The sequence below is a fragment of the Strix aluco genome, chromosome Z (genome assembly GCF_031877795.1).
Source record: "Strix aluco isolate bStrAlu1 chromosome Z, bStrAlu1.hap1, whole genome shotgun sequence".
NCBI lineage: Eukaryota > Metazoa > Chordata > Aves > Strigiformes > Strigidae > Strix > Strix aluco.
The window spans coordinates 93,681,903-93,707,495 of record NC_133971.1 but is presented as its reverse complement, the minus strand read 5'-3'; the positions used below and the strand labels follow the sequence as shown (position 1 = coordinate 93,707,495).

The following is a 25,593-nucleotide window of genomic DNA, read 5'->3' as shown; positions in this document are numbered from 1 at the left end:
AAGAGGTAATAGGTGGTTGAAGAGGTCTGAGTTGGGAATAGCAGGTACTTGGCCTCTGGAGAGAGGGGTGGGAGTTTGGTGGTTGGGAACCTAGGGTCATGTGAAGAGTTGGAGGGGTTCTGGTTAGAGGGGACTTGAGTTCACCCCCACACAGCCCTGGTCTGTTCACCTCTACATCATATGGGAATGGGAACCAGCTGTTTACTTCTGTGGAAATCCCTCTCTGTTGTGGAAATACTGTAACCTTTTATTTAAACCTAGGAAATTTTACGTGCATTTGTCCGAATCGCTGATGTGAGGTCAGGTGATTCATTGGTCTTTGCAGATTGTCCTCAGCCTCACACACAGACAAAAGTATTGGGGGGGGGTGGGGGGTGTAGTGTAGAGAAAAACTGTTACCTGTTCTATGTAACCAAAACATGGAGCGAAAACTAAACAAATACAGTGTTTCTATCCCTTGCATAAATACTTTTCCAGTTGTGTCTTGAGGTAAAAGAATACCATTCCACAGATTAAATGATTGATTTGAAAGTACTATTGGAAGAAGAAAACACAAAATAGTTTCCATGGTCCTGCTGTTGAAGGTACTCCTGCAGGCAGCGCAGGTTTGCGTGGGCAAGACTTTGGATTTCGTTCCCTTTTTCAGTCTGCTCAGCACTGAGAGAGTTACTGTCTGTCTTTAATGCCAAACACCAGCCTTTGTACCCTGCCTGGGCTTTACTGTGCCAGTTTCTGCAAGTTGTGAGTCAACTAAAGCTGTTTTCTTTTTCTTTTCAGTCTCCCATATACCAGCAGACTTGTGAAAACTTTACTATATAATTTCATTAGACAAGAAAGAAGCCCTCCTCCAGGGACCCATGTCTTTCAGCAGCAAACAGATGGAGGAGGACTACTTTATGGAATTGCATCTGGGGTGGCAAGTGAGTCTTATTTTCTATAAACTAAATTTCAAACCTTATGAAGTATTGCCTTCATGTGACCTCTCTTACAAACACACCTGTAGCCCATTTCTTTTTCAACAAGTGATACCAGTGTGCATGCTCAGTATAGAAAAGCTTCCATAGGCCTGCTCGGATTGTAATTGTATATGGTCCCTCTTGAGATGTGTTAGAATCTGAAGCAATTACATGTGCAGGCACTGCAGGGATACCTGCAGGACAGCACATGGTAAAAGTAGCACTTAGTCCCTATTTTTCTTTTCTTGAGACATTAAATAAACCTAAACAAACAAATAGTGCTTCACGTTACTTACAACTTAAAATGTTGTAAGAAATACTTCTACATGCATATTTTATTCTTTATACTTAAATCAGTGGATGTGGAGACCTGTTCTGTGGCTCTGTGTGAGCAGAAGGTTGGACTAGGTGGTCTCAGGAGACCCCTTCCAAGTCTCAAGGATTCTGTGGTGTAAGGGAGTGACCTAGATAGGAATTTTTGTAACACATTGTAGTGTATGACTTTCCCAGTAGGTTGGCTAATGCTTTTTCCTGAATAGCATGACTAGATTCTGACCTTTTGTGCGTGGACTGTTTGCTATAGAGAGATATTGCCTGAAGAATATGAAAGACTTGATGCCATTTTTTAAGAAGAAGGGTTCTCACGTTTGTTATACTGTAGACTCTGTTTTAGTTGGTGGTAACTCTTTCCCACACCAGATGTGTTTTATTGCTGTGTGTATTACATATAAAAATTCTTCCTAAAGGTTTTTCTTTTCCATATGATAAGAATAAAATAAAATATATGGCTAACAGTTAAGGTATATGTTATTGTCTTTTTCCCCGATTAAACCAAGTAACACTTTGCAAGTCAATTGCTGTTAAAACTGATACTATTTATTTTGCTCTTTTGTGAAATCCATTCACTGGCAGCATCCCCAGGGGATATTAAAGTTCAGGCTGCAAGTTGTCTGCCAGAAAATATTTTCCAGTCTGTGACAGTGCACGTGGATCTCCTCATGGAGGCAGTAAAAGAGCATGTCTCTGTAACTCGGTGCAGCGTAGCCTGAACAGATCGCTGCTGTTGTGTAAGATGAGGTTGCACACAGCTCGATGTGCTGCTGGAACATGCATCTCCTTCCAGGTTTCCAGTTTACATGCTCAGGAGTAGACCACTGCCATGTTTGGGTTGTGCCCATAACGTAAATGCGTCAGAAAACAGTTGCTTGGTTTGCAGTTTATTTAAACTGAGAGAGAAATTAATTAAATTGTCCCCTACAACGTTTTTATTCGAGAGTCCCAACAGGTACATTCTCTTCCTTCTTTTCAACCGCTAGAGAAAATTGCTCTTAAAATGTCTTTCCAAAGCAGTTTTCAGTTTGTACTTTTGCTTGTGACTGGGGAGCAGTTCTCACTGCATATTTTGATACCTCTGCTTACCTGATGGTTTTATTCTTCTTGGTTCTGATCTCTCTAATTACGCTGGAGTGTCTTTCTGCCTTAGTGCTACCAAAGGCAAAATAGCTTTTTTTCCTTTTGTGGTTACTTCATTGATTCATAAAGTCCAGCTGAATTGCCACCACTCCTGCCTTCCTCTGTAGGTCCTCTGATATCATATCTGCCCATAACTTTTTGCTTCTTGTATATCAAGTTTGCATTTCTTAATGCAAACTCTTAAGGTTTCAGCCTACGTCTGTTCTTGTCTCTTCCTGCACTTCCACCCCCTTCACTCCTCTTGAACCATTCTCTTAACAACACCCTTGGGATACTCCTACACTTATTTTCTTGCCTTTCATGAGTACCTGAAGTGCCATCTCTTCTCCCGGTGAATTAAGTATCTTCATTTAAAGCTTAAAATAAAACAGACTTTATGAAGAGCTTTCTAATGACGTGCCTGGGAAAGGGGAAAAATAAGTATGACATCCTGTTAGGAAATAGAAATATTTTTTCAGTTTGCTCAAACAGTTGGTTAATGTTTTTTATGTCTGATTATTTGCCTGTATACGATGTTGGACTATAGATGAAACTTGGACATAATAGAATTGGTAGAGTAAATGACATATTTGCCCATCCATAATATCTCTTAAGTCCTTTGCAATCCTTTGTTTTACACAGAATCAGGTACAGAGTAGAGTGCAATACAGATTAGAAGACAGCAACACAAATTGATACTCTGTTATGGGACAGAAGCAAGTTTGGAGCAATGAACAGATGTGGAAAACTTAGACATGATTTCTGTATTGTGTTAGTTTTGTGTATTTTGTAATCTTTACTGGATAAAAATTGAAAGAAGAATGGAAGAATTGAAAATTCACTTTTAGGTTGCTCAGTGTCTTAAATACCACATAAAGCTTAAAATAAGTTTACTGAAATAATCTAAATATAATCTATTTATGATGAAAAGAGGTAGGAGCTTGGTTTTAAAAAGCATTTATTTTTCATATGAAATTTCGAGGCCTAAAAATAATGATTGTATTTCTTAATTTGAAACTATTTAACTTGATACCATGATCATCTACATTACCATGTGTTATGTTATGCCTATTTTGCAGTGACTTGCACAGCAGCAGTAGATCAACAAACTAATATAAGCACTGTATTTTCAATCCACCTCCCCTTTCCTTCCTTGTGATTCAGCAAGAGTGATAATTATACACAATATGAGCAGAAGTTTACCCTTTCCCACAGTTAACCTTCTCCTGCTTTTTATCCTTCATAGCCTATTTTTTTTTCCTCTCATGAGTATCCTTAACCCTGAAACTATACAGCCAACATCCTCACACCAAGTACTTCTCCTTGGTTTGGCTTCTTAACTGCGTGCAAGTTATCCATGTGCAAGTACCTTTCTCCATCCTGCACATAAAATACCTTGATTAGAATTGTATTGCCAATTATGTTATCCTCCAGTAGTTAAATAAACAAATTTTGGTTTGGAATGAGGGGGGAAATAATGATATTTTAGTTTTGTAACTTTGTAAAGGACGTTCTTCTATACTGAGTCAACTTTGCTTTGCCTTCACAGTCTTTTTGTAGCTGTGCAAAATGATTGTAAAGAGCTGCTAGATCTGGTACTATGTTGTTGATGTGTTGTGAAGGGATAAATGACATAAATATTCACGGCAGTAGAGATTAGATGTAATATATTAGAAATTTGTTTTTCTTGGTTTACAAGGTACATTGAACCAACTTACCTTCAAAAAATAATTTTTTTGTTGGTTTTAAATACTCTTTTTTTGAAGTATTATTAGCATTTGTCAGTTCGTGGTCCACAGTTGATCAAGTTGAGAGAACTTTCTGTGGGAAAGCAGAACTTTTTAATTAGTCATTTTATTTCTTGCAAACTAAAATTCGTGTTACAGTGAGGAACTGCCAAACAGATGATATGCTAAGACAGGAAAATAATAGTGCTACTCAAGACTATTGAAAAATAAGTCAATTTTTTAAATGGTTTCATTTGAAATAGTTGATCCACTTGATACCTTGTTATTAAAAAGCCCAACACCTTAATGTGTCTTGCAGTACTTAGGAGTTACTACAGATCTAATTGACTTAGTTTGTGCTGTTTAGATGTTCATAGATGTAATGGATGCAATGTTGTACCTGTAAGAAACTAATGAAAAGGCAGTAGCCGGATTCATCTTCATTAGTCATCTAAGCAATCATCATAAGTAATCTGGTCCACAAATGTGCTGTTGTAGCGTTAATATATATTGCATAATTCAATGTATAGTGGTCAATGGTGACTCATTTTCTCATGTCTGTACTCTGTTTGGAACGAGACAAACATTCCTGACCATTAATGACTTTCTATCATGTAAGTATATACTTCATTCTGCATTATGTCATTCAGCATTAATGTTCTTGATGGCATATTGAAGGCATCTGATGACCTGTGTTGTACATCTGTGACATATATATTATAGCTTATTCCTATTTTTTTTGGTTAGTAGGACCATTTGCATGGTTATCTTTAACTTTATGAGAAAACTCTTTATTCATATTTAGTGTTTTATGTTAATATCTTTTTCTTCTTCAATTTTACGTAGTCTGATTTGTACTGTCTAGATTAAAACATGTCAAAGTAGAGAGACACAAAGCTACTAATGATCTGTCTGTTATTTCTTATGATTCTACCAAGGTTTCTTTCTACTAACAGATATTTCAGACTGGTTGTTTCTACCTTCCAGAGCCTTTTCGTGATGTGTCACAGATCTGGTGTATGATCTGCTACATAACTACAACCTTGTCTAACTCCCTGGTGCTTAGTCAATGTTTAATTGCCCGTTCATGCTCACCGTAATGAAAATGTAGATCTGAGACATCTTTCGAGGTTCCATCTGTTCATCTTCTTTCTTGCTTACAGTCCATAACAGCGTTATCCTTTTGTCACTGTAATTGTGGCATTTTGACCTGCCTGAATGTGAAGATTTAAATAGTGTCCAGATCTTTAACCTTTCTCTTCGTTTCTCTAAAGATGTGGCTGAACTGAAGCAAAACATGTGGCTGCAGTTCAGGCACATGCTCTTTGAGAGTAAGTAGTTGAGTGTTAATAGTAGTGTAGGTGTGGCAGTCTCAGTCTGCAAAAGCTGCCCAGCAAGCTGAGTTCTAGAGCAGCTTCATCCTGGCCGAAACCTGTGCTTTGGTGCTGTGAGGACCGTAGAAGCTGGTCTGAAGTTAGGTTGAACTACTGTCAGAGCAGTGCCTAAATGTCCCATTTGAGAGTCTTTGTTGCCTTTTTTCGCAAGATAAAACTCATCTTCTGTCTCAATCACAGTAGCACAGAAAAACATTGCCTGTGGCATAAATCTCTGCAGGCCAGAGATGTGTTCACTATCAAGCTCTTACCTGCTTCCTTTGACATACACTGTGTTGTGTTTTTTGTCTTCCTTGAAATCTAAGTTATCTTTGTGGTTTTGAATGATGTGAGAGTATAGAACAGTTACACAGCAGTAGCACTTCTGGTAGCATGCTTTGGCCCCAGGTCCACCAAACTCTTGGGACTTTCAATCACAAATTATTTTGGAAATTCTTGGTCTGTTTTGTAAGCTTCAGCAATGTGTTTTTTATAGTAAACCACAAGTGATTTAGAACTAGCTCGTCAGGTAGTATGAACTTTCGCTCTGGGACCCCATGGACGCTGATGGCAATGATAGCAAAGCATCCTTCCCAAAAGATCAATTTATACTGTAAGGTCCTGGGCTTGATAGTTCTTGAAAGTCTTCCATTGACTCTGGAGAGTCTTACGCATTTGCAGGGAGCAAATGGTAGGGTTTTTTTCCTTTTCCTCTGGAGAGGTAGACACTCCTGGGCACCCTTGGCTGCCACCACTGCACCCTTACAGCAGTGACAAAATATTTCCTACCAAACATTCTCAAGGGTTACATGTTTTTAACTCTTCTGTAAGGCCTCTTTCCTGTGATACCTACCTGACACTGTCTAGGCTGATGGTGTGCTGGGAGCTCTGCTGCTGTGCTAATACTGCCTCTTCTCTCTCGTCAGCCCCTCTCTGTCCTAATCCATCCTGTCTCCTGCCCTGTATGTTGATTGTAAGCTGTTTAGGGTAGGGACCATCGCTGAGCATGTACAGTACATAGCATGGTGAGGCTGTGGTTTGTGACTACAGCTTCTGATTTCTGTGGTCATACAAATCATAATTGTAACCATATGTTCCAGCTTGTTTACTGAAAGTGTTGCAGCAAGTTTCACGAGGTGTGTTGGTGATTTATCTCCCTGACATTTATCCTGATACTCCAAAACCTGAGCAGCTTCAAATAACCCATCATAAAAAAAAAAAAAAGGAGAAAAACCTATTGGCTCAAAAATGATTTTTCTTTAATTCTTCAGCGGAAATTGCTTGTTAAAGGAAACCAAGAATAAGGCTGATGTATTGTAAAACTTTTTAAACTTGATATCTTACAAGGACTAGGGGTAGGAAAAAGGAATTTTATGTGGGTGAAAAGGAGGCATTTCATGCTTTCCAAACTCTTGTTAGCTCTAGAGAATTACAGAAATTAAAATTGAGATAAAGACAATATTTGTAACTGTAAAATTTCAATAATCAGTTATTAAAAAACCCCAAACCAATAAAAACTGTTATCCTTGAGTTTTTCTTAGTCCTGTAAATTTCAGCTAGGGGGTGGTAAGAAATCAGTACCTCTTCACCTTATAATCCAGTGTCAACAAAAGTGTTCATCTATTACATAGCATTTATTTTAGCAATAAATGTGAAAATGCTTTAAAAAATATTATAAACACCATTATTTCCACTTCATTTTTTTAACATATTGCAAATGATAGAGGCTTGACCATGCCGTCTAAAAAATGGACCAAAATCTGGGAATTAAAGTTTTCAGGTTCAGCATCTTCTTCCAGTAGGCCACAGTGCTTCTCATTAACAGATCTTAAACTTTTGGATGGTAGATACAGCATATGTAGAGTTAATATGTGACTGAAAGGGTGGGGTTTTTTTCACTAATATTGGATATTAAATTTAATAAACATCTGTGACTTAAAACTCCATAAGGCAGTTATTCATAATTTGGAAAATACCTGCAGCTCAGGATGTGTTCTGCTGCACATTTTCTGATGAAAGTGGCTTAGTAGTTCAGGAAAAAGGATGGTCTCTTTGGTTTCAGATGCACTAATCCTGCGTTATGAATGGGTTTGCACTTGATGTCTGATTACTGGCAGGTCCCTTGGGTTGAAACGTGAATGGACAGGAGAAACTGAGCTGCGTTTCAGGTCAGGGTGAGCAACACTGATAAAGCACAACAAATTCTTTTTCCTTCTTAATGCTCTGTGTCAAAATTTGGTTTTCAGGTCTCCTAATGGATTAAATTAATCTCAAGATGCATTTGTTATTAAATTACACATTAACTAGTTTCCCTTCATCCTCCTGCCGGATTCTGCTGTAACACCTTTTGGGGTGACAGTGTTTGGACATCAGGTTGTTCAGATTAACCACAGCCCTGGCTCAGCATAGCAGGGGAGTTGCTTTGCCTCCTGGCTGGCACGTGCGCTTCTGCTTCAACACCCTTTTGTTGTTAAATTTTGTTTTTAAATTATTGGTCACATCTATAAAGACTGAAGAAATGCAAAGGCTATGCTGCGGACTGTAAAGTTGCCACGTTATTTTGCATTTTTTCTTTATTGTTTTATTATTTATGCATTATAGGTGATGTGGGGAAGCTGAAAGCGTGTCTTTGTGCTTCTGTTTAGTTCACTGTTCCCTTTCACCTTTAACTTTCTGCTCCTTCCCCAAAATAAGTGATAATGGATTTTAGTGCATCTTCAATGAAAAAAAATCTGTATTTTAACCCTTTCCTTCAATCCTGAAGTCTGGTAATTTTTTTTTTTTTTAACCTATACAAGGTGAAAGATAAGTTTATTCATATGATGTCTATTATGTTGGGCATAGAATGAACTATTGATGGGAGCAGTACAGGTCAGTTGTGGAAGTATTGTGTCATGATCAAATTAGTTCAAGTTCTGAAACAGTTTTATTTGCCTTACCAATAACTTTGTTAGGAGAGAGGAGAAATTACTTCAAAGCTTAAAATAAATTAAAACAGCCCTTGCCTTGGAAAGGGAGTGGAATTTAAAAATAAAAAGCTAAAGAGTACGTTTTCACAGTTCGGGACATAATCATACACGGCTGGGAGATGAGGGAGGCAACGTCTGTCACTTAAGTGGACAAAAGGAGCAGTGAGTTTGCTTGCCTGTTAATTGCATTAAAACCTTAAATTAAATCCTTAAATTAACGCAGCAGAACTTCCTAAGTATACATCTTGCAGATACAGCAGAGCTTATGGTTTTCCAATCAGCACTAGACATTTTAATTTACATAACAGATTGGATCTAGTATATCCATTTGGTATGAGTATAGCCTTAATCTGTGATGTCAGTTTACTCAACTGCAAAGTTTAAATATAAAGAATAGTTCACATAAGGAACTTGCAGATGAACTCCTATTTAATACTGGTACTTACAAGACAAGAATGTTCCTTGCAGAAAGTGGGAGTTGTCTTGCCAACGCTTAGAACCTGTCCAGAAGGAGGTGGATAATTAGCTACCTTGCTAACTAAGTAATTAATGCAAGTAGAAGGATGTCATTCTGGCTGTTGAATATATAAGGAATACTGTGCTTTTAGGATATGATGGCTGTGGTAGGTTTTACAGGGTCTCTAAGGGAGATGAAGCAAAACGTAAGCGTATTACAAAAGCAAAACTTTCACTGGTGCCAAAACTCAAAATCGGATGAACACTTGAATCTGATTAATCTGTAATGAAAATATTTGTGTGCATTAGGACATCTGTAGTTCAAAATTTCAGTTTTGCAGATTCGTACAGTAACTTTCAGCCTTGACTCGGATCATAAAACTATAATTTTTATTTTCCTATACAACATTGTTTTTAATTCAGTTGTGTAGTGTGTTTTCCTAATTGTGGTCAGTATGCAAAGAGTGTGTTGAATTTACATAGCGCGAGACAAAAATATTTTGGAGGATAAGTGGGCATACTATGAAAATTTTGGCTGTAACGAATTATGTAATTTTGAGTTAGTACAACCTTGCTGGAGCCACATTTCATCTGAATGTGGCTCATAGTATTTTTTCACTTGAGCCTTGTAGGGTGTGTAGTGAAGAGCACATATTTACAATATTGCCTGTATGGACTGAAGTGTTTGACTCTGATTTTGAGGGTTGATTTCACAAATAATTTCATTTCAACACCTATAGTTTCTAATGAACAATTTTTGTTTGAGAGGGAAAATGTTCCTCTTTATGTCTGAGCATAAAATTGCTTGGAAGTCTTTCCATCTTTCTTTTATTTCTGTGGATTATAACTGTACTTCCTTGTTTTTGTAGACCATGGAGGAGCTAAGCTCTGTAAAGAATGATCTAAGATTTAATGAGGCCTTTGACTAAAATCTTTGTCTTAAACCAACAAAGACAAACCCTTAATGCGATTATAACATAGTTATTTTTTACTTAATGTTCTAGAAGAGCCAATGGTAATTAAATGTGTTCTGCCAAACTGTAGTTTCCAACACAAGTATGAGATTTTTACATAACCTGATAAATGGCTATTTTTCCTTTTGAACAAGCCATCAAAAACATTTTCCGTCTTTCTGCGAAAGACTTCCCAGCCAAATTAGAGCAAAGCCAAACAGATCATGTGCTTAGCAGTGTACTAGTAGAAACTATTTTAACAGTTGCAGATTTAAAATTTATTTCCTTGTCCAGAAGCCAGTTACTATTGTTGAGTAATTTGGAACTTTTATTTTCTGATTGAAGTTTTAAGTTATCGGTATGTGGTAGTTGTAATATAGACCAGTGAACGTTAATTTTCATGACAGTTGGGTTTGTTTGTCAATTTTTCTCTTTCAAGCGAGTGGCATTTTCCAGAGTGACTCACTTTGGGGAAAGAAAAATACTATTAACAAGAAAAAAATGTGGCACCTAGGAATAGACATCCTGGTGAAAAGAATGGATTTCCATTATTGAAAAATAAATTTCTTTATTACATGGAAATTCAATTATTATTCTTACAGGAAAGTGTGAATTTTTTCTTGATTCTTGGTAATTTGATTTTTTTTTTTTTGGATTTTGAGTTTGCATCAAATCCAGAGCCGTGCTCCTGCCAAGCTGTCAGTCAGCGTCTGATTGATGGCTGTAACTGTCACAGGTTAGGGGACATGGCTCAGATCTAGGTGACCTGCTACTTTTGTGCATGGTGGGCTGCTGACTGGGAGGGTGCAGCCACAGTAGGACAGGCTTAATGGCAAAGCTTAGCCCTGATCATTCTGCCTCTCCTGTGCTGTGGGGGAAGGGCTGAAGCAAGTGGGAAGAAATGGCATTTTGCTGGAGTCTGCTGTGCTAAGGATGCTTTGCTGATGGCAGCGTAAAATGGTGGCATTCCTGAAGGTGTCCACAAGAGAAGGTCTTTGAGTCTTATAAGAACATCTGTGAAGTTGTGGTTGGTGGTGTCATAGTCATGATGATCTACAAAGGGGAGGTTTGTAGAGAGACAGTGTTTTTCATTAGACCATTTATTGCAGTTGGAAGAATGGAGATGTATGCAAAGCGTAACACCATGTGTGTGCTACCCAAACCATCTTCAGGTGGCACAGCTTCCAAGAATTTAACCTTCGGAGAGAGCTGAAAGGCTTTGATGTTGGCACCCAAAGGAAAATTTCTCTAACCATTTTACTAGGATCCTGCAATATGAATTCAGTTACCAGCGCTATAGCTGGAATACAACTATACACATTCAAACTTTCATCAACAAATATTTGAGTTTTATAATGCACACTTTTATTAACTGTATCTCTTTCACCGTGAATGTAATGGAAAGACTAGATAGATGAGAGGCTGGAGAGGAAGGCACAGAAGCAAAGCTTTTATTGCATAAGTTTCCCATATTGTCTTCTGGTCCTTTCCATCTTGTGTTTCTGTCCTTTAAGATAGAAGGAATAGGGATGGTGTGGAGCTGGGAAGGCAGAGTAGATGTAGGGAGGAGGATGACTCTGTTATCTCTTTAACTCAGCTATGATTGGGCTGGCTGATATGAAAGCTCTTGCCTATATGTAAGTTACTGTTGTGAACATAAAAACATTCTTGACGTGAATGTACATACAAAGAAGTTAATGGTAAACAAACTTCCTTTGTTGGGATATCATTAGGGGCTTGCTCATGCAAAATGGTGAGCATATTGATCTGACAGGCTCTTGCACATTATTTTTAGTTAGCATGTTAAACATGCTTTCATGTTTGGCCTTTCTAGATCAGTCTCTGGATAGTATATCCTTTGTTGTGTCAAGCATCACTGTTTTTCCCACTCATTTTGGAGCATTTTGTGAGGTTTGAAGTAGACTGTTATCAGGGGAACTGCTGCAATTCAATGGACAGATTTTCCTTGGCCAAGATCCAAACCTTGTCTTCCTGTTGTGGATATTAATAATGACAGAGTTAAGACCTTGTCGCTCTTCTGCTGAATAGTGGAGGTAATAAATTCGAAACTACGTTTCATAAGAGAATTGTGGTCGGGAACAGGACAAGGTTTTCTGTCTAAATGAAAAATCTCAGAATGAGTCTAACTCTGGAATAATTCCTTATAAAGGAATTAAAAAACTAAATTTCTTACCATTCCTGCTAATATTTTGGATTTTTGCTCAGCATTATGAGAATCTGTAACTGATAGATATACAGACCTGTAATCTCAGTCTGAACTGAAAATTTTTACTTTCCCATTGGTCTTAGTTCACACAAAACCCTCACATTAAGTGAGATGACTTTATGCCGCAGCTAACATTCAAAATGAGTTTAAGTCCATTTACTTCTGCCATGCACGTACGTGAGTTTTACTCTGTGTTAAACAGTCGTTGTAGGACTTAAAGTTTTAACATGTGTCTGGGACAGCGTACAGGTCTTGAGGGTGAAAGACTTACATCAGTAGGCTCTCGGGTCAGCTTCAGCTGGCACTTATTGTTAAGGTTTCAACAAGGTGTTTAAAGTTAACTACCCAGATTTATTTTGCACTTCACATCTGGTGAAGAGTGTACCTAAAATGTGCAGACATTCATCAGAAACCCCATTTCGGGGACACACGGTGATTGTAATGGGATGCACAGGGCTGTCAAGAGGATGTTCTGCATTGGATCATCTTCTTTCCACCATGACACCTGCAATCACTGTCCTGTGTCTTTTCTGTCTGTCTGCAGAGCCTACACAAGTGAGATGTCCTGGTGGACGCTCACAGCTAGTGCTGTGGCTCAAGGGTTTTAGGAAGGGGCAGCAGACACGGCTCATGCAGGGGGTTGCTTTTTTTTCATTTTCATCAGGATTTTTGTTTTCTTTTCCTCCTTTCTCTTCTTTTAGAGAATTGGGGAGTGGGAAACTGAAGTCTTGCCTTTTTATTAAACGGAGAAGTTCTTGTTTTACAATCTTGTTATAACTCCTGCAAAATGCAGGCATATGTGCCCACCCTTCCTCCTGTTGATGAGGCTCAGGAGAGGCTGTGTGTGGGACTGTCAGGACCCTCAGCTGCTCCATCTGTAGTAACCGAATTTGCTCTGCTCTGCAATCAGAGTGTTTGTCAGTACATAAGTCCTAGTTTTACATTAGAGAAGTTTAACCATTAGAAACCCTGAGATGTCTGTCATATAGCTAGGTTTGAACCCTTGGGGAAAGGTGGATTTATAAATTCTTTTGAGCCTTTAGAACAAACTAGTTTTCAGCCAATCTGAATTAGGGCTTAAATGAACTAGAACTTTGCAGGCAAAAAGTACCTCTTTCGCAACTGATTCTTACTGTACCAGTCATGTAATACCTGCCTGAATACATTGCTTTGTGAAGTGAAATTCAAAAAAAGTGTGGAGAAGGATTACCCGGTAAAATATACGAGAAGTGAATCATTTGCTGAGAACCGTCTTAGCTATTTTTTTCCTCTGTATTCTCAAGGAAAATCCTGTATTACAGTTATCAGGCTTACAAACTTTTATTTTGGACTGGCAAAGGAGCATGTAATTTCTTTAAACAGAAATTTAACTAGAGGCTGCATGCCTGAAGGCTTGTCTTCTTTCCAGTTGCCTAAGATGGTCTTACATTAGTCTCTGAATACTTTGCTTTTGAAGTTTTTGTGTAAACATATCTGAAGCTATGCAGTTCTTTCTCGAAAGAGAACAGACCCTGAGAATTGCCATTAAACGTAGATGACAATGGCAAATTCTAGGATGTGTGGTATAAAAGTCTTCCTATTGCTCTGCGTGGCAAAGGACATGTATTTATGGCTTTAAAACTGGGCATGGTGCTGATTGTGGGGTGTGGTTATCACAGAGACATTGTGTGCTCGTGCAGCATCCCAGTAGCTTCAGTGGAAGTCTTCCGAGATGGGAGCCTAAACTTTCAACTCAGTAGCTTTAGCAAAGGTACTGAATGCTTGTAGGGAAGAAGGAACACTTCTTGATGATGATCTGTAATTTATAGTGATGGAGGAATCATAAAATACCAGGTTGGAAGGGACCTCATGGATCATCTGGTCCAATCTTTCTTTGCAAAAGCCTGGTCTAGAGAAGATGGCCCAGCACCCTGTCCAGCTGAACCTTAAAAGTGTCCAGTGTTGGGGAAAGTACAGGAAATACAGGAGCATTTAATTTTTCCTAGTATACCAGGTGGAGTGTGGTTTTTTTTTTAAAACCATTATGTTGAAAACTATCAGAGAACCACAGTTAGAACAAATGTAAAGTCACAATATTTAAGCATTTGAAGAAGGAAGATGGTGTAGCCTTCCAGTTATAAACTAGGTATATCATGTGGTACAACATATGTGGAGTACCTTGATGTCTGATGGAAACACTGTGATAAAGTGTCCCCTGCCACTTTCGGTCCTGAGGCTGTACATGACAGCTTTCAGATGAAAGACCTTAAAGCTTAAGATGCAATTTCAGAATTTCTTGATATCTAGAGATTTAAATAATACTGTGAAGAACTTGTATTTTTGTAGTCAGCTGCAAACACTTAGGTCTTTTGTGTTAAGTGCTGTTTCTTACAGAGGAGTGTGGCAAATGGAACAAAATAAGTCTAAAGAAAACAGTTTTACTAAACAGAGGACGTAATTACTTTATTTTCAAAGTAGTGTTTGAAACTCCATTGGATTTCTGTAGTGCAAGGTCCAGCAAGATATGATGATGTGCATGACAAATTAGCTATACAGGAAACTGTTCTTTCAGAATTTCAGATGTTCTAAAATATAACTGCTATGAAAACGTAGTAATAGGCAATTTTCGAAATGTAATGAGTTAACAAATAGCTTAAAAGGTACTTGCTAGGATATATTAGTAAACTGTTTGGGTAAAAAAACTGGCTGGATGGCCGGGCCCAAAGAGTTGGGGTGAATGGAGTTAAATCCAGTTGGAGGCCGGTCACAAGTGGTGTCCCCCAGGGCTCGGTTTTGGGGCCACTCCTGTTTAACATCTTTATTGATGATCTAGACGAGGGGATCGAGTGCACCCTCAGTCAGTTTGCAGATGACACCAAGTTGGGTGGGAGTGTTGATCTGCTCGAGGGTAGGGAGGCTCTGCAGAGAGACCTGGCCAGGCTGGAGCGATGGGCTGAGGCCAACTGGGGGAGTTTCACTAAGGCCAAATGCCGGGTGCTGCACTTGGGCCACAACAACCCCCAGCAGCGCTACAGGCTTGGGGAGGAGTGGCTGGAGAGCTGCCAGTCAGAGAGGGACCTGGGGGTGTTGATTGACAGCCGGCTGAACATGAGCCAGCAGTGTGCCCAGGTGGCCAAGAAGGCCAATGGCATCCTGGCTTGTATCAGCACTAGTGTGGCCAGCAGGGACAGGGAAGGGATCTTACCCCTGGACTTGGCACTGGTGAGGCCACCCCTTGATGACTGGGTTCAGTTTTGGGCCCCTCACTCCAAAAAGGCCATTGAATGACTCGAGCGTGTCCAGAGAAGGGCAACGGAGCTGGTGCAGGGTCTGGAGCACAGGTGTGATGGGGAGCGGCTGAGGGAACTGGGGGGGTTTAGTGTGGAGAAGAGGAGGCTGAGGGGAGACCTCATGGCCCTCTCCAACTCCCTGAAAGGAGGGTGCAGAGAGGGGGGATGAGTCTCTTGACCCAAGGAACCAGAGCCAGGCCAAGAGGGAATGGCCTCAAGCTGCGCCAGGGCAGGGTCAGACTGGCTCTTAGGAAGGATTTCTTTACGGAAGGGGTTGTTGGGCGTTGGAATGGGCTGCCCAGGGAGGTGGTCAGGTCAAGAGTCAGGTCAACATAGCGATGAGGGATCTGGTGGAGTTGGGAACTGTTAATGTTGGGTTGATGGTGGGACTGGATGATCTTCAGGGTCCTTTCCAACCTCGACAATTCTGTGATTCTGTGTTTATGATCTTGTGGGGGAATGGCAGTCAGGCACAGCAGCTGGAATGCCTATGACAGCTTTGATCAACAGGATTTGGCATTGTGCTTCTGAGTGCTTCTGATACATAGTGACTACCCCCAAAAATTATTCATACAACTGCATGTGTCTAACCACAAACAGCACCTGTACTGGGTAATGGAATAAAGATGCCTTTGGGTTGGGAAGTGTCTCCTTGGAGAAAAAGTAGTTGTTGCAAATCTAGAAGTACACTTCTGAAAACACATGTATTCTCTTTAACCAGAGGATGTGCTAGGAAGCTGTATGTCCTAATATGTAATATATACTAAATTCTGGCAAGAGGAATTGATCCCAAACATGCTTTTGAAACAGCTGATCAGAGGAAATGAAGCAGCTGCTTGCAACTCTATCACCTGCAATCTCCTGCAGGAAAAAGTGAAAATAAAAATTCCTCCTCTTAATAATTAGATGAAGACAACTAGTTGGCCTGTGCTTACAAAGTCAGATAATTTGAAATATCAAGTGTTTTGAACAGTGGTTTCGGACTTCATGAAATCAATACTTGGTTAAGGTTGTGTAGGCTTGTTAGACCAAGATATTCTTCTAGCAATGGGAATGAAAGCAAAACTACTCCTTTCCCTGCTGAAGTGAGTGCTGCTTTTCCATTTCATAGTGTGGAGAGCCAAGACATGGAGTTTTCATCCAAACGTGCATGTGGCTGACTTCAGAGCTTCTCAGAGCCCTAGTCCAGATTTATCATAAAGTTTTACCTTCACTGAGGAATCTTAATTCATTTGAAATTATGGATATTGGAAATAGGTTCTGTCTTCAAAAGCTGATAACTTTCTGGAAACAGAAACAGAATTGTTGCTGCTCATGATGAGCTACTCTAAGTGTTAGTATGTACACACAAAGGACTTGGTTCAAATGTGTATCTCCCTACAGTAAAATAAATTTTATATGAGTTTCCTCAATGATCCAGTTTAGTCTCAAGAAAACAAATGAACAGCAACAAATCTGGAGTAATTTTTTTGAAATTTAAAAAAAACCCAACCAAACAGATTCATTATGAGAATAATGGCAAGTCTGGGCACTAGTCCAAGCAGACACATTTTCATACTTGAATAAATAGGAGACTCTATTGCTACGAAGTCTGACCTTACTTGAGATCATCCATGGGTTTTTCTGTTACCAAACATGTTGGTAGAACTAATCAGATGACTGTCATCAGAAAGTTATCGAGATGACTTTTGTTCAGCTTCTCTAAACTATTTTGCCTGTGACCAAGAGGGGAGAGGAGGCAAAAAAAGAACCCATTGACACTTTCAGAAGCAGCATTAGTCTTGCAGGGTCTCTCTCAAACTGCATCTGGAGCATCTGCTCCCAAAATCAAATCTAAGATCTGCATACTGCAATTTGTAGAGGTAGGCCCTTCAGTTTGAACTAATCTCAGTAATATTCGATGATCACTGAATGCAGTTTGCCGACACACATAATCTCACTTTGTTATGGAGAATCTTTACTGATTTCTGGCGTTTTTTTCCTCCTTGACTACTACTTCTGTTGTTCACTTCTGGGGATTTTGTGTGCTGTCATTTCTATTAAAAGTTAAATTAGGGATTTGCTGCACAATATAGTCTTCAAGGTGTTGTTTAGTGCTTCTAGGTCAGAGCAGCCCAGGAGATAGACAGAAACTATAGAGCCTCTGATTTTTGTAACAGTTGTTCTTGAACAGGAATTACATGTAATCTAGGTTAGAGAACTGCTTATTATGTAAAGGCTTTATGCAATTGAAAGTGCAGCATTTTACATTTCAGCAATTAAGAAAGTTGTCCTGAATTAGTCTTAGCGTAGATGGAAAATGTGCTCATTAGCCACATTCCTGTTCTTGCCCAATGTTCTGTTTAATTTTTTTTGTAAACTTTTAACTTTCAATATCTGCTGTCACTTTTTTTTTTTAATTGCTGTATTGGTTAGAACTGCTTATTAATGAAGTTTTATATAAATTTCCCTCCTTTTGAGACCTATTTACTTTCCCTATCCTGAGTTCTAAAACACTGAAGCTTTGCAAAAGTTGTTGTACTGCTTCCCAAACAAAGAATTTTTAGCTGCTGTAGCAGTTGCAAAACAAAGTCCTGGTGACAGCATTTAGTGCAACTGAGTGATTTAATTGCAGCATTAAAATGAACAAATGCTGGGAAAACTATTGAGTGTGGCTGGTCTGAGTACATTTGCTATTTATGCTAGTACTGCTTCATGAATTGAAAATACATTGTTTAATATGGGCTCTCCTGGGACTGTGTAAGTTTACTAAATAAGTGCATCAAGTGATATGAAGAAAACAAATGGTAGACTGTAAGTCTTGTTTCTTCCTCCTCTGGTTTTCTGTTCCCTTGGTGTGCACTCTGTCTGCCTGTAAAAGTCCCTCAGAAATGAAGGTTTAGGTAAACTTATTTTAAATGATACTTAGACAATAAAATCTAATCATTAATTTCAAGATAATTAGAATTAAAATGTTTTAATTGCAGTCCCATGTAGTTTGTCTAGTTAGGTTAATGATTTGTCACATAATTTCTAGCTACTTGTGGAATTTTTGTTCTCACTAAATAGAAAACCTTTATCTTTGCCATTTGGCTTCTCAATATTTTCACTGGAAGAAGAAAAAATAACCTTGTGCACTTTTGCAGTTTGTGTATTGGAAAATAATGTGTTCTCAATCACTGTTACAGTGTTTCTCCTCCTGTCTTTTTAATAGCATCTTTTTTTCCCCTCTGTGTTTTGCACTCTCTTTCCCCACCACAACCACCACCACGCTCTTAAAACTCATGACATGCTCTGATATTTGAAGTCGTCTTTAAAGTCATTTCAGCATCTTACTGGTATGTCAAGAACTGGCGTATTTGCAAATGGCAGTAGTCAATTCGTAAAGCATATAAACTGTGTAAAAGTTTGCTTCGGCATATATTTAGAGCTCTACAGTTAATTAATTTTAAATTAAATTTTCACTGTGGTTTGGCACATACTTCAAAGAAGCAAAGGGAACTACTAAAGATGAAAACCTGAAATACTTGTAATTATTGCACCTTATGTACAAATTAATCCCTTTGTTGTGTAGAACTGGCATTTTCCCTGTCACTTTATCCTCCTTAGGAGGCAGACTTTGAAAAGAAATAATGACTATATAAATGAAAATTTATAGTTCTGTCTGGTTAGTGTGGGTGTTGTGCTAGACATAATTCATTATGAAGTGTGGTGTCCGTTATGGAAATCGTCATTGTATCCTTTCTCAAGCGTAGGAAGGGATTTTATAATGTGCTAGAATGCCAAATGCTTCTAACTAGAATTGAATGTGGTCCCCTATCCATAAATTATATATAAGCATGCATGCATGTGGGTGTCTTATCATTAAACTCGTATGTTGGTGTGAAGTGTGGGAGGTAATAAAAGCTTGGGATATAATAGTTGATATATTGTACATTTGCTTTTTAAAAATTGTTCTGAATGTATTTTGGAGTCCTCTAATTCACATCTTCCTCAAAGAAATTAATGCTGTGTTTGCTTAAAGGGATATTAATTAAGCAGTACCATGTTTTGTTTTTCTCTTTTGGGCTTGTACCAAATGATGATTAAAAACTACTTAATGAGGTCCATAGGCTTTGCTCGAGTATGTAAGGCATGTTTACACAACTTTGTACTGATTTTAGGTATTTGAGTTAGAACTGAGGCTTTACTGCAATAACTACGTCAGGGCATTCCTTATTGTGGAGGCAGGTGTTTTTGTAGCTGCTTATGCTTTTCTCAAACGCATAAACTCAAGCAGGAGAAGCTTGACTTAGCTGTAGTTATATCTACGGTGAGGAATCCTAGGTGTGAAATTAATATGAACAGTAAAAACTAAAGGTGTACATAGCGTTAGTTATACAGCTGAAGGTCTGTAGTCCAGATACAGATAAATGCTAGGAATCAACACTTGATGCAGATATTGAGTCTTGTGGGACAGTCTAAAAATGCCACATGCCTTAAAAATGAAATTATATAGTTCTGAATCTTTGTCTGACTTGCTACTGCACCAGTGCTAGCCAGCTGTAGAAATGGTGCTGGTTTAGCTATAGCAGATGGCTGGAACGAAAGTAAATTTGTGCTTGGCCAACTGCATTGCCTTGACAATGGTAAAATGACAAAGCTTGTGCATGAGGGAAGAGCGGTTGAAGTTGTCCACCTGGCTTTACTAAGGCTATAAGTCTCCCATAGCATCTTTGAATGGGGTGTTATGCTCTAGGGGGGTGGACTACTATGTGGGTGAGACACCGGCTTAAAGAGTGGTGGTTTGTCCCCGCCTCCACTGCTCAGTTATGTCAGAACATGTAAATGTTTTCCAGTGTTTTCACTTTGACCAGCCTCAAATCAAAGGCATGGGGGAAAGAATGGTTATAGTCAAGAGATATGAACATGATCACTTTGCCTTTTGGATGACTGTAAGGTTTGAGCTGACACTTTCAGGGGACTATCCATAATGGTTCTGTGATTTCTTTCTTGAATGGAAATAGTTAATTTAGAATTTGCTATGATGTGTAGTTTAGATTTCTTACCCTACCATGTGTATAATGTCCTACCTTGCATTTATCACCCTAGCAGTTAGCTGGCATTCCATCAGGAGATTATTCCATGACTCTTAAGTCACTTTAGACTTGATGATCTGCATTAGATTTTTGTATCTTCAGATTTTAACTCCTGAGTGGTTTGTTGGTTTCCAAGATACGTATAGAAAATCAGAGGTCTTAGTGCTGTGGTTAGCTGGATGGCAATCTACAGATAATCTTCCTTCGCTATGCAGACTGACTATTTATTCCTTTATTTAGTCCCCATTAAATCTTATGAATGCTTTTCTTTCAGATGTCTGAATTTTTTTTTTTTTTTTAAAAAGATGTCTCTTAGAAATCCATCTGTAGTGGGTGCTATTCCACATTCCCTTTCAATCCAACAGAAGTATGAACTGCTGTTGAAAGAAGCTCAAACCCCATGCTGCCGCTTTTGCGTGTGAGTTTCTGCCTCTCCATTTTTTACTCATAACTGCATTTGTGTGGCCATGTGGTGAGTGGTCTCGGAGAACTGAGCTGGCTGAAAACTGTCCTTCCCGTCAACTTGGCTACAGAAATTAATTTTCCTGTGTAGCTACCCAAATATTGGGTCTTTTTTTTGGAAGGGTACAGAAAGTGAGAAGAAATGTACAATGGGAGATGGACTGCTGATTTTGGTGGAAGCTATATTAAAAACCCTGTTGACATGTGTTCTGTTCAGCTAGATTCCTCTTACTCCTGTTTGACTCCTTCAGAAAGTTTTGAAAGGTCTGTGAGATGAACATGTGGTTAAATGTTAAGCAAATGGAAAGGTCAGTGCAACTTTTGTAATAGGTATGACTTACCTGTGTAAGAGCCGGATTTGAATCTTCTCCAAAAATCAGAATTTATCCATGTGTCTCTGGGTTGTAGTTACTGTTCTGCTTATACATAGCCTACAGTGAAGGTCTGGAGGTGTCGTGTCCTGCATCCCAAGGAGCTCTTCACAGATTGATGTTGCAGTTACGAGCTTATGCTTCTCTGCTAACAGATGAATGCCGTGTGAGGATTTTATAGCAGAGTTACTTTAGCACTAACAGGTGAGCGCTCTGATCTTGGTGATTTGTGGCTACGCTGAATTTCTTCCTAAATCTTCTCCCAACCCTTCATTTGAAGACTATTTCTCCAAAGGCAGCCTCCTGTTAAGACTTAATCTGATTGAAGATGACCTGTTGCTGAAAGAGGCTGAGTGGGGACACCACAGCAACTGCTCCATTCATGGTCTTTCATCAGATCTGCTGATGGTGTAGCCAGAGTGTGTTGGAAAATGCAACCATCATACTTCATTTAGCTCATCTGCTAGAGCCTGAACTTCTCAGAGTGCTCCCTTATTACCTCCATCGCTTTTTGGCCTCTCTGAGGAGCTGTCTACTTCATATAGTTTGAGAAAGCTTTTACTGTTAATTTTTATACCTTTAGCAAGCTGTTCCTAAGTTATTTTTGGCTTGGCTCGATATGATTTAACGTTGCACTTGCCAAATCTTATGTACCTTCTTCTTTCCTGATTTGGAAGAGACTTAATCTTTTTACGTTTAATAGTCTCCTTCCTCTGCAGTTGAGTCATGGAGCTTTTTTGTTCTGTTCCAGGCCTCTTAATATCTGATATACATCCTCTCTGAACCCTTAATGCGGTGACTTTAAGTTGTCTTACTGCCATATGCAAGCAATTCATAAATTGAGCCTGTTTCTTACCTGTTTCTTAATCTTTTGGGTAAATGCTATGTCAGTGCTGAACTTGCTAATTAGCAAAATTAATTCCACTTTGATAGGATACTTGGAAATGGGAAGAATCCTCTACATGCTTTATAGTTAATGGACTTCATTTAAGAATGCTTGTGGAATACTGATCTGGGAGGTTGGTGAGGGTTTTGGTTTTTAGGAAGCAAATCAGGTTGTGACCTTGAGCAAGGATTTGCCTTATCTGAAAGAGAAGGGAAAGCAGAATTATGGGAGGTTTTAGCAGAGTTTACTCTGGAAGGAAAATCTGGGTCAAATTAATTCCGCCAAGAATGGGAGATGTTTTTAGGCACCACAGCAGTTGACAGTTGTTTGATACCCTCTAGTTGTGTGTGTGTATGTTTCTATATAATAGAAAAATTATGTAATATAAATAAAATATAATAACTATATGTAAAATATATAGACATAAATAAATTTTTATAGTATAAAAATACCTATGACCTAATAAAGTTTATTAATGTATATTTAGTGTGTATATATGGAAATATACCTTGTAGGTATCAAAATACCTAGAGATAAAAATTAAAATATACATAAATTTTATATCAGAGTAATTTGTTATGTAAATATAAACAAAGCAGAATGTTATATAAACATACATAAATACATTAAAAGAAGTGTAAATGTATAAAATATAGATAATATAAAACTGTTGCTAAAAAAAATCTTTTGACTTGCATAATTTTAATTTTGACTTCAGGTTTATCAGTGTAACTCACTGCTGACTTACGAATTGAGACACAATATCTTATATGTATGGAATTGCTTCTGTCAGGAATTGGCATTTTCAGAATATCTGTCAACAAATGATCCATCTTTCTATAGATTTATATATTATAGCTATGTATTTATATAATTTTATGTATATATACATCTACATATATATTCCCAATGAATATATAATCTGTTCCAATGTGTATATAATCCATTCAGACTCTCTGCAGTGAGTCAGAGATTTCTTAAGCGATGGAGACATTAGCTCAGGATTTCTCATTGCAGCAGCAGCCGGCGGTCCCGTCCCTGACTTTGTACCAGCCTAGCGTTGTTTTTATTTCCTGAAGCAGTAATTGGGTAGCTGGATAGTTTACTACTTGTTAATAATTGTTCTTTGGTCCAGATTCAGGACTTGCTTCTAAAGCTAAGGTTTGTTTCCAGAAATATTATTTCACTCCCTGCCTCCATGGGAAACTGTAATTATGAGAGTAGTTTTGGAAAAGCCAGTGAAATTGTTCGTGTGCTCAAATACCTTGCTGAGCTGGGATCTCGGGGGAGATGGTAAATGGATATCATCCAGCACCTTAACAAGACCAAACAACACATTCAGGCCAAGGGCATTGCGAGGTAAATGCCCTTATAAAGTAGAAAATTCTTATTTTTACAGATAGGGAAGTAGAGGAAATGACATGCTTGCAGCTTGACTAAAATTATACGGTGAGTTGACATTACAACTAGGAACAAAATTCCAGTGACCTGATCTTTATCCTCATGATTTAACTGCTAGGCCTTGCTTCAAGGGTAATAAAACATGCTGTTTGCATGTGATAACTTGTGTAAGATTCCCATTTAACTAACAATTTCAGATGATTTTATGAGATGTATATACACCATATACATGTCTCTCTTTGTCTGGTCTTGCTAATTGTAATTTTTTGTTTTGCTAAGTCGTGTTTAGGATGAAGGCAACCAATATCTATTTTCCCCTTCTGAGGAAGAGTGTTGTCAGTATTCTCGAAGAACCGCCCTAATAGGGTAATTAATATGAAACACAATCAGAACAATGGTAATTTTAATAGATACAAATACCATTGAATATTTTAGTATACAAGTATTTAAGTTGGCAGAGCTTGAAATTGTGTGTTAAAAGCGACAGTATCATCAACCACCCTCAAGGAAAGTGATGATGGAAGGTAAGAGAGCAGCCAAGGAGGAGCAGAGCAGGAAGGGGAGCTTGCCTGGGTGTCCAGGCAGTCGGGACATGTCGTGTCCAGGCTCCAAGGCAGTCCAGAGCTGTGAGCCAGCCTCACTGGTGCCAGCCCTGGGCAGGGGTTGGTCACGAGGTCCTGCTGTCAGCTCTCCGTGCTGTGGCTTGTGAGACCACATATGTACCAAGCAGCTTGACAGCATTTGTGATTTTGCATCAAGTTAGCCTGAGTAATGGTTGTGCAAATATGGAGTGGATGTTGGGGATAGTGGAAATGTTTTTATGGAAAATACTACAATATTTGAATTATCTACTCAAAACCAGGTAGCCTAAAAAGGATTACTCTGCACAAGTGGCAGCTGCTGATGCTGAAGGCCTACAAAGCTTGTATACAATGTAGAGCTGGCTTGGTTAGGTAGGGCTTGCCAAATAGTTTCTGAAGAAGAGAGCACTACCTGAAAATCTGGAGCACTTTTCAACTGCAGGCAGTGATGCCAGGTGTCACTCTTGAGGACAGTCCTGCTGCTCAAATCGGCATTTCTGATGCTTGGGTTAGAATTAAAATTATGCTGTGGATTATATTAGGAAGCTATATTAACTTTTCTTTCTCAATCGTGGGCTTAGACCTGTTGTAGATTGTAGCAGAGAAGGTGGTCATGGGTAGTTCTCAGTATTTCCTAATTGTCTTCCCAGAGAGCAGACGCTTTACTGCTTATGGCTTGGCACTGTTGCTAAATGCTAAATCCTTATGAACAGGAAAAGCCTGAAGGAATCCTTTGCCCTGTGGTAAAACATTTTTGGGTTCTAAAGATGAAACATTTTGGAACTGAACATGCATGCTAGAGACAAAAATAAAGTGCTTCTAGATGTAACTTGTCATATTGGGATTAATGCAAATCTTTATGTAATTCATGCCAGAAGGCAGGTTAATAACAACTGACAAATCAATATTTGGAACCAGAACTTTCTTAATACATTATATGTAATTTTAGTCTTTATTATTAAAGTTGATGAATGTTAGCACATGTTTCTATATAATTTCAATGTTAACTATCAATTTTTGTTGGAAAAAAAAAATCTCTTTATAGAGAAGTGTGTATATACAAGCAGAGTTAGTAATACTTAGTCAGCCTTTTTCTCCCCCCATAGTGTTGTATTTTTGTAGTCAGCAAATTTGATATACCAAAACCTTTCCCAACACCGTTCCCTCCACTCTGGCCACCTACCCAAAAGACAAGCAACTTAATAGGTATTAGATGCATAAGAGAACTTCAAATAGGATATCATGTATTGCAGCTCCATTTTGTTGGTTTGAATCCAACTGTGGTGTCTGGTGACAAAAACTTGTTACTATCTGATGCCTCTGGAGTTGAATTCAGTTCAGAGACCAAAGCCAAAGGGCAGGTGCTAACATAAAACAGCTCATCAACATTGGCAGTAATTTATGCCTTGCTCTGAAGAGCAAGCAGGGAGACTGGATTTTTTCAGCTGAGGAG

The 25,593-nt window shown here is 38.7% G+C and overlaps 1 protein-coding gene across 4 annotated transcripts in view; it reads left to right on the top strand.

Moving 5' to 3' along the window:
* Positions 1 to 25,593, top strand: part of DYM (dymeclin) — a 226,709-nt gene that overhangs the window by 46,459 nt on the left and 154,657 nt on the right. For all 4 annotated transcript variants that reach the window (XM_074812049.1, XM_074812048.1, XM_074812051.1 and 1 more), the window contains one exon: positions 778 to 920. In XM_074812049.1, the coding sequence (XP_074668150.1) occupies positions 778 to 920 (143 nt within the window). The remainder of the gene's footprint in view (positions 1 to 777; positions 921 to 25,593) is intronic.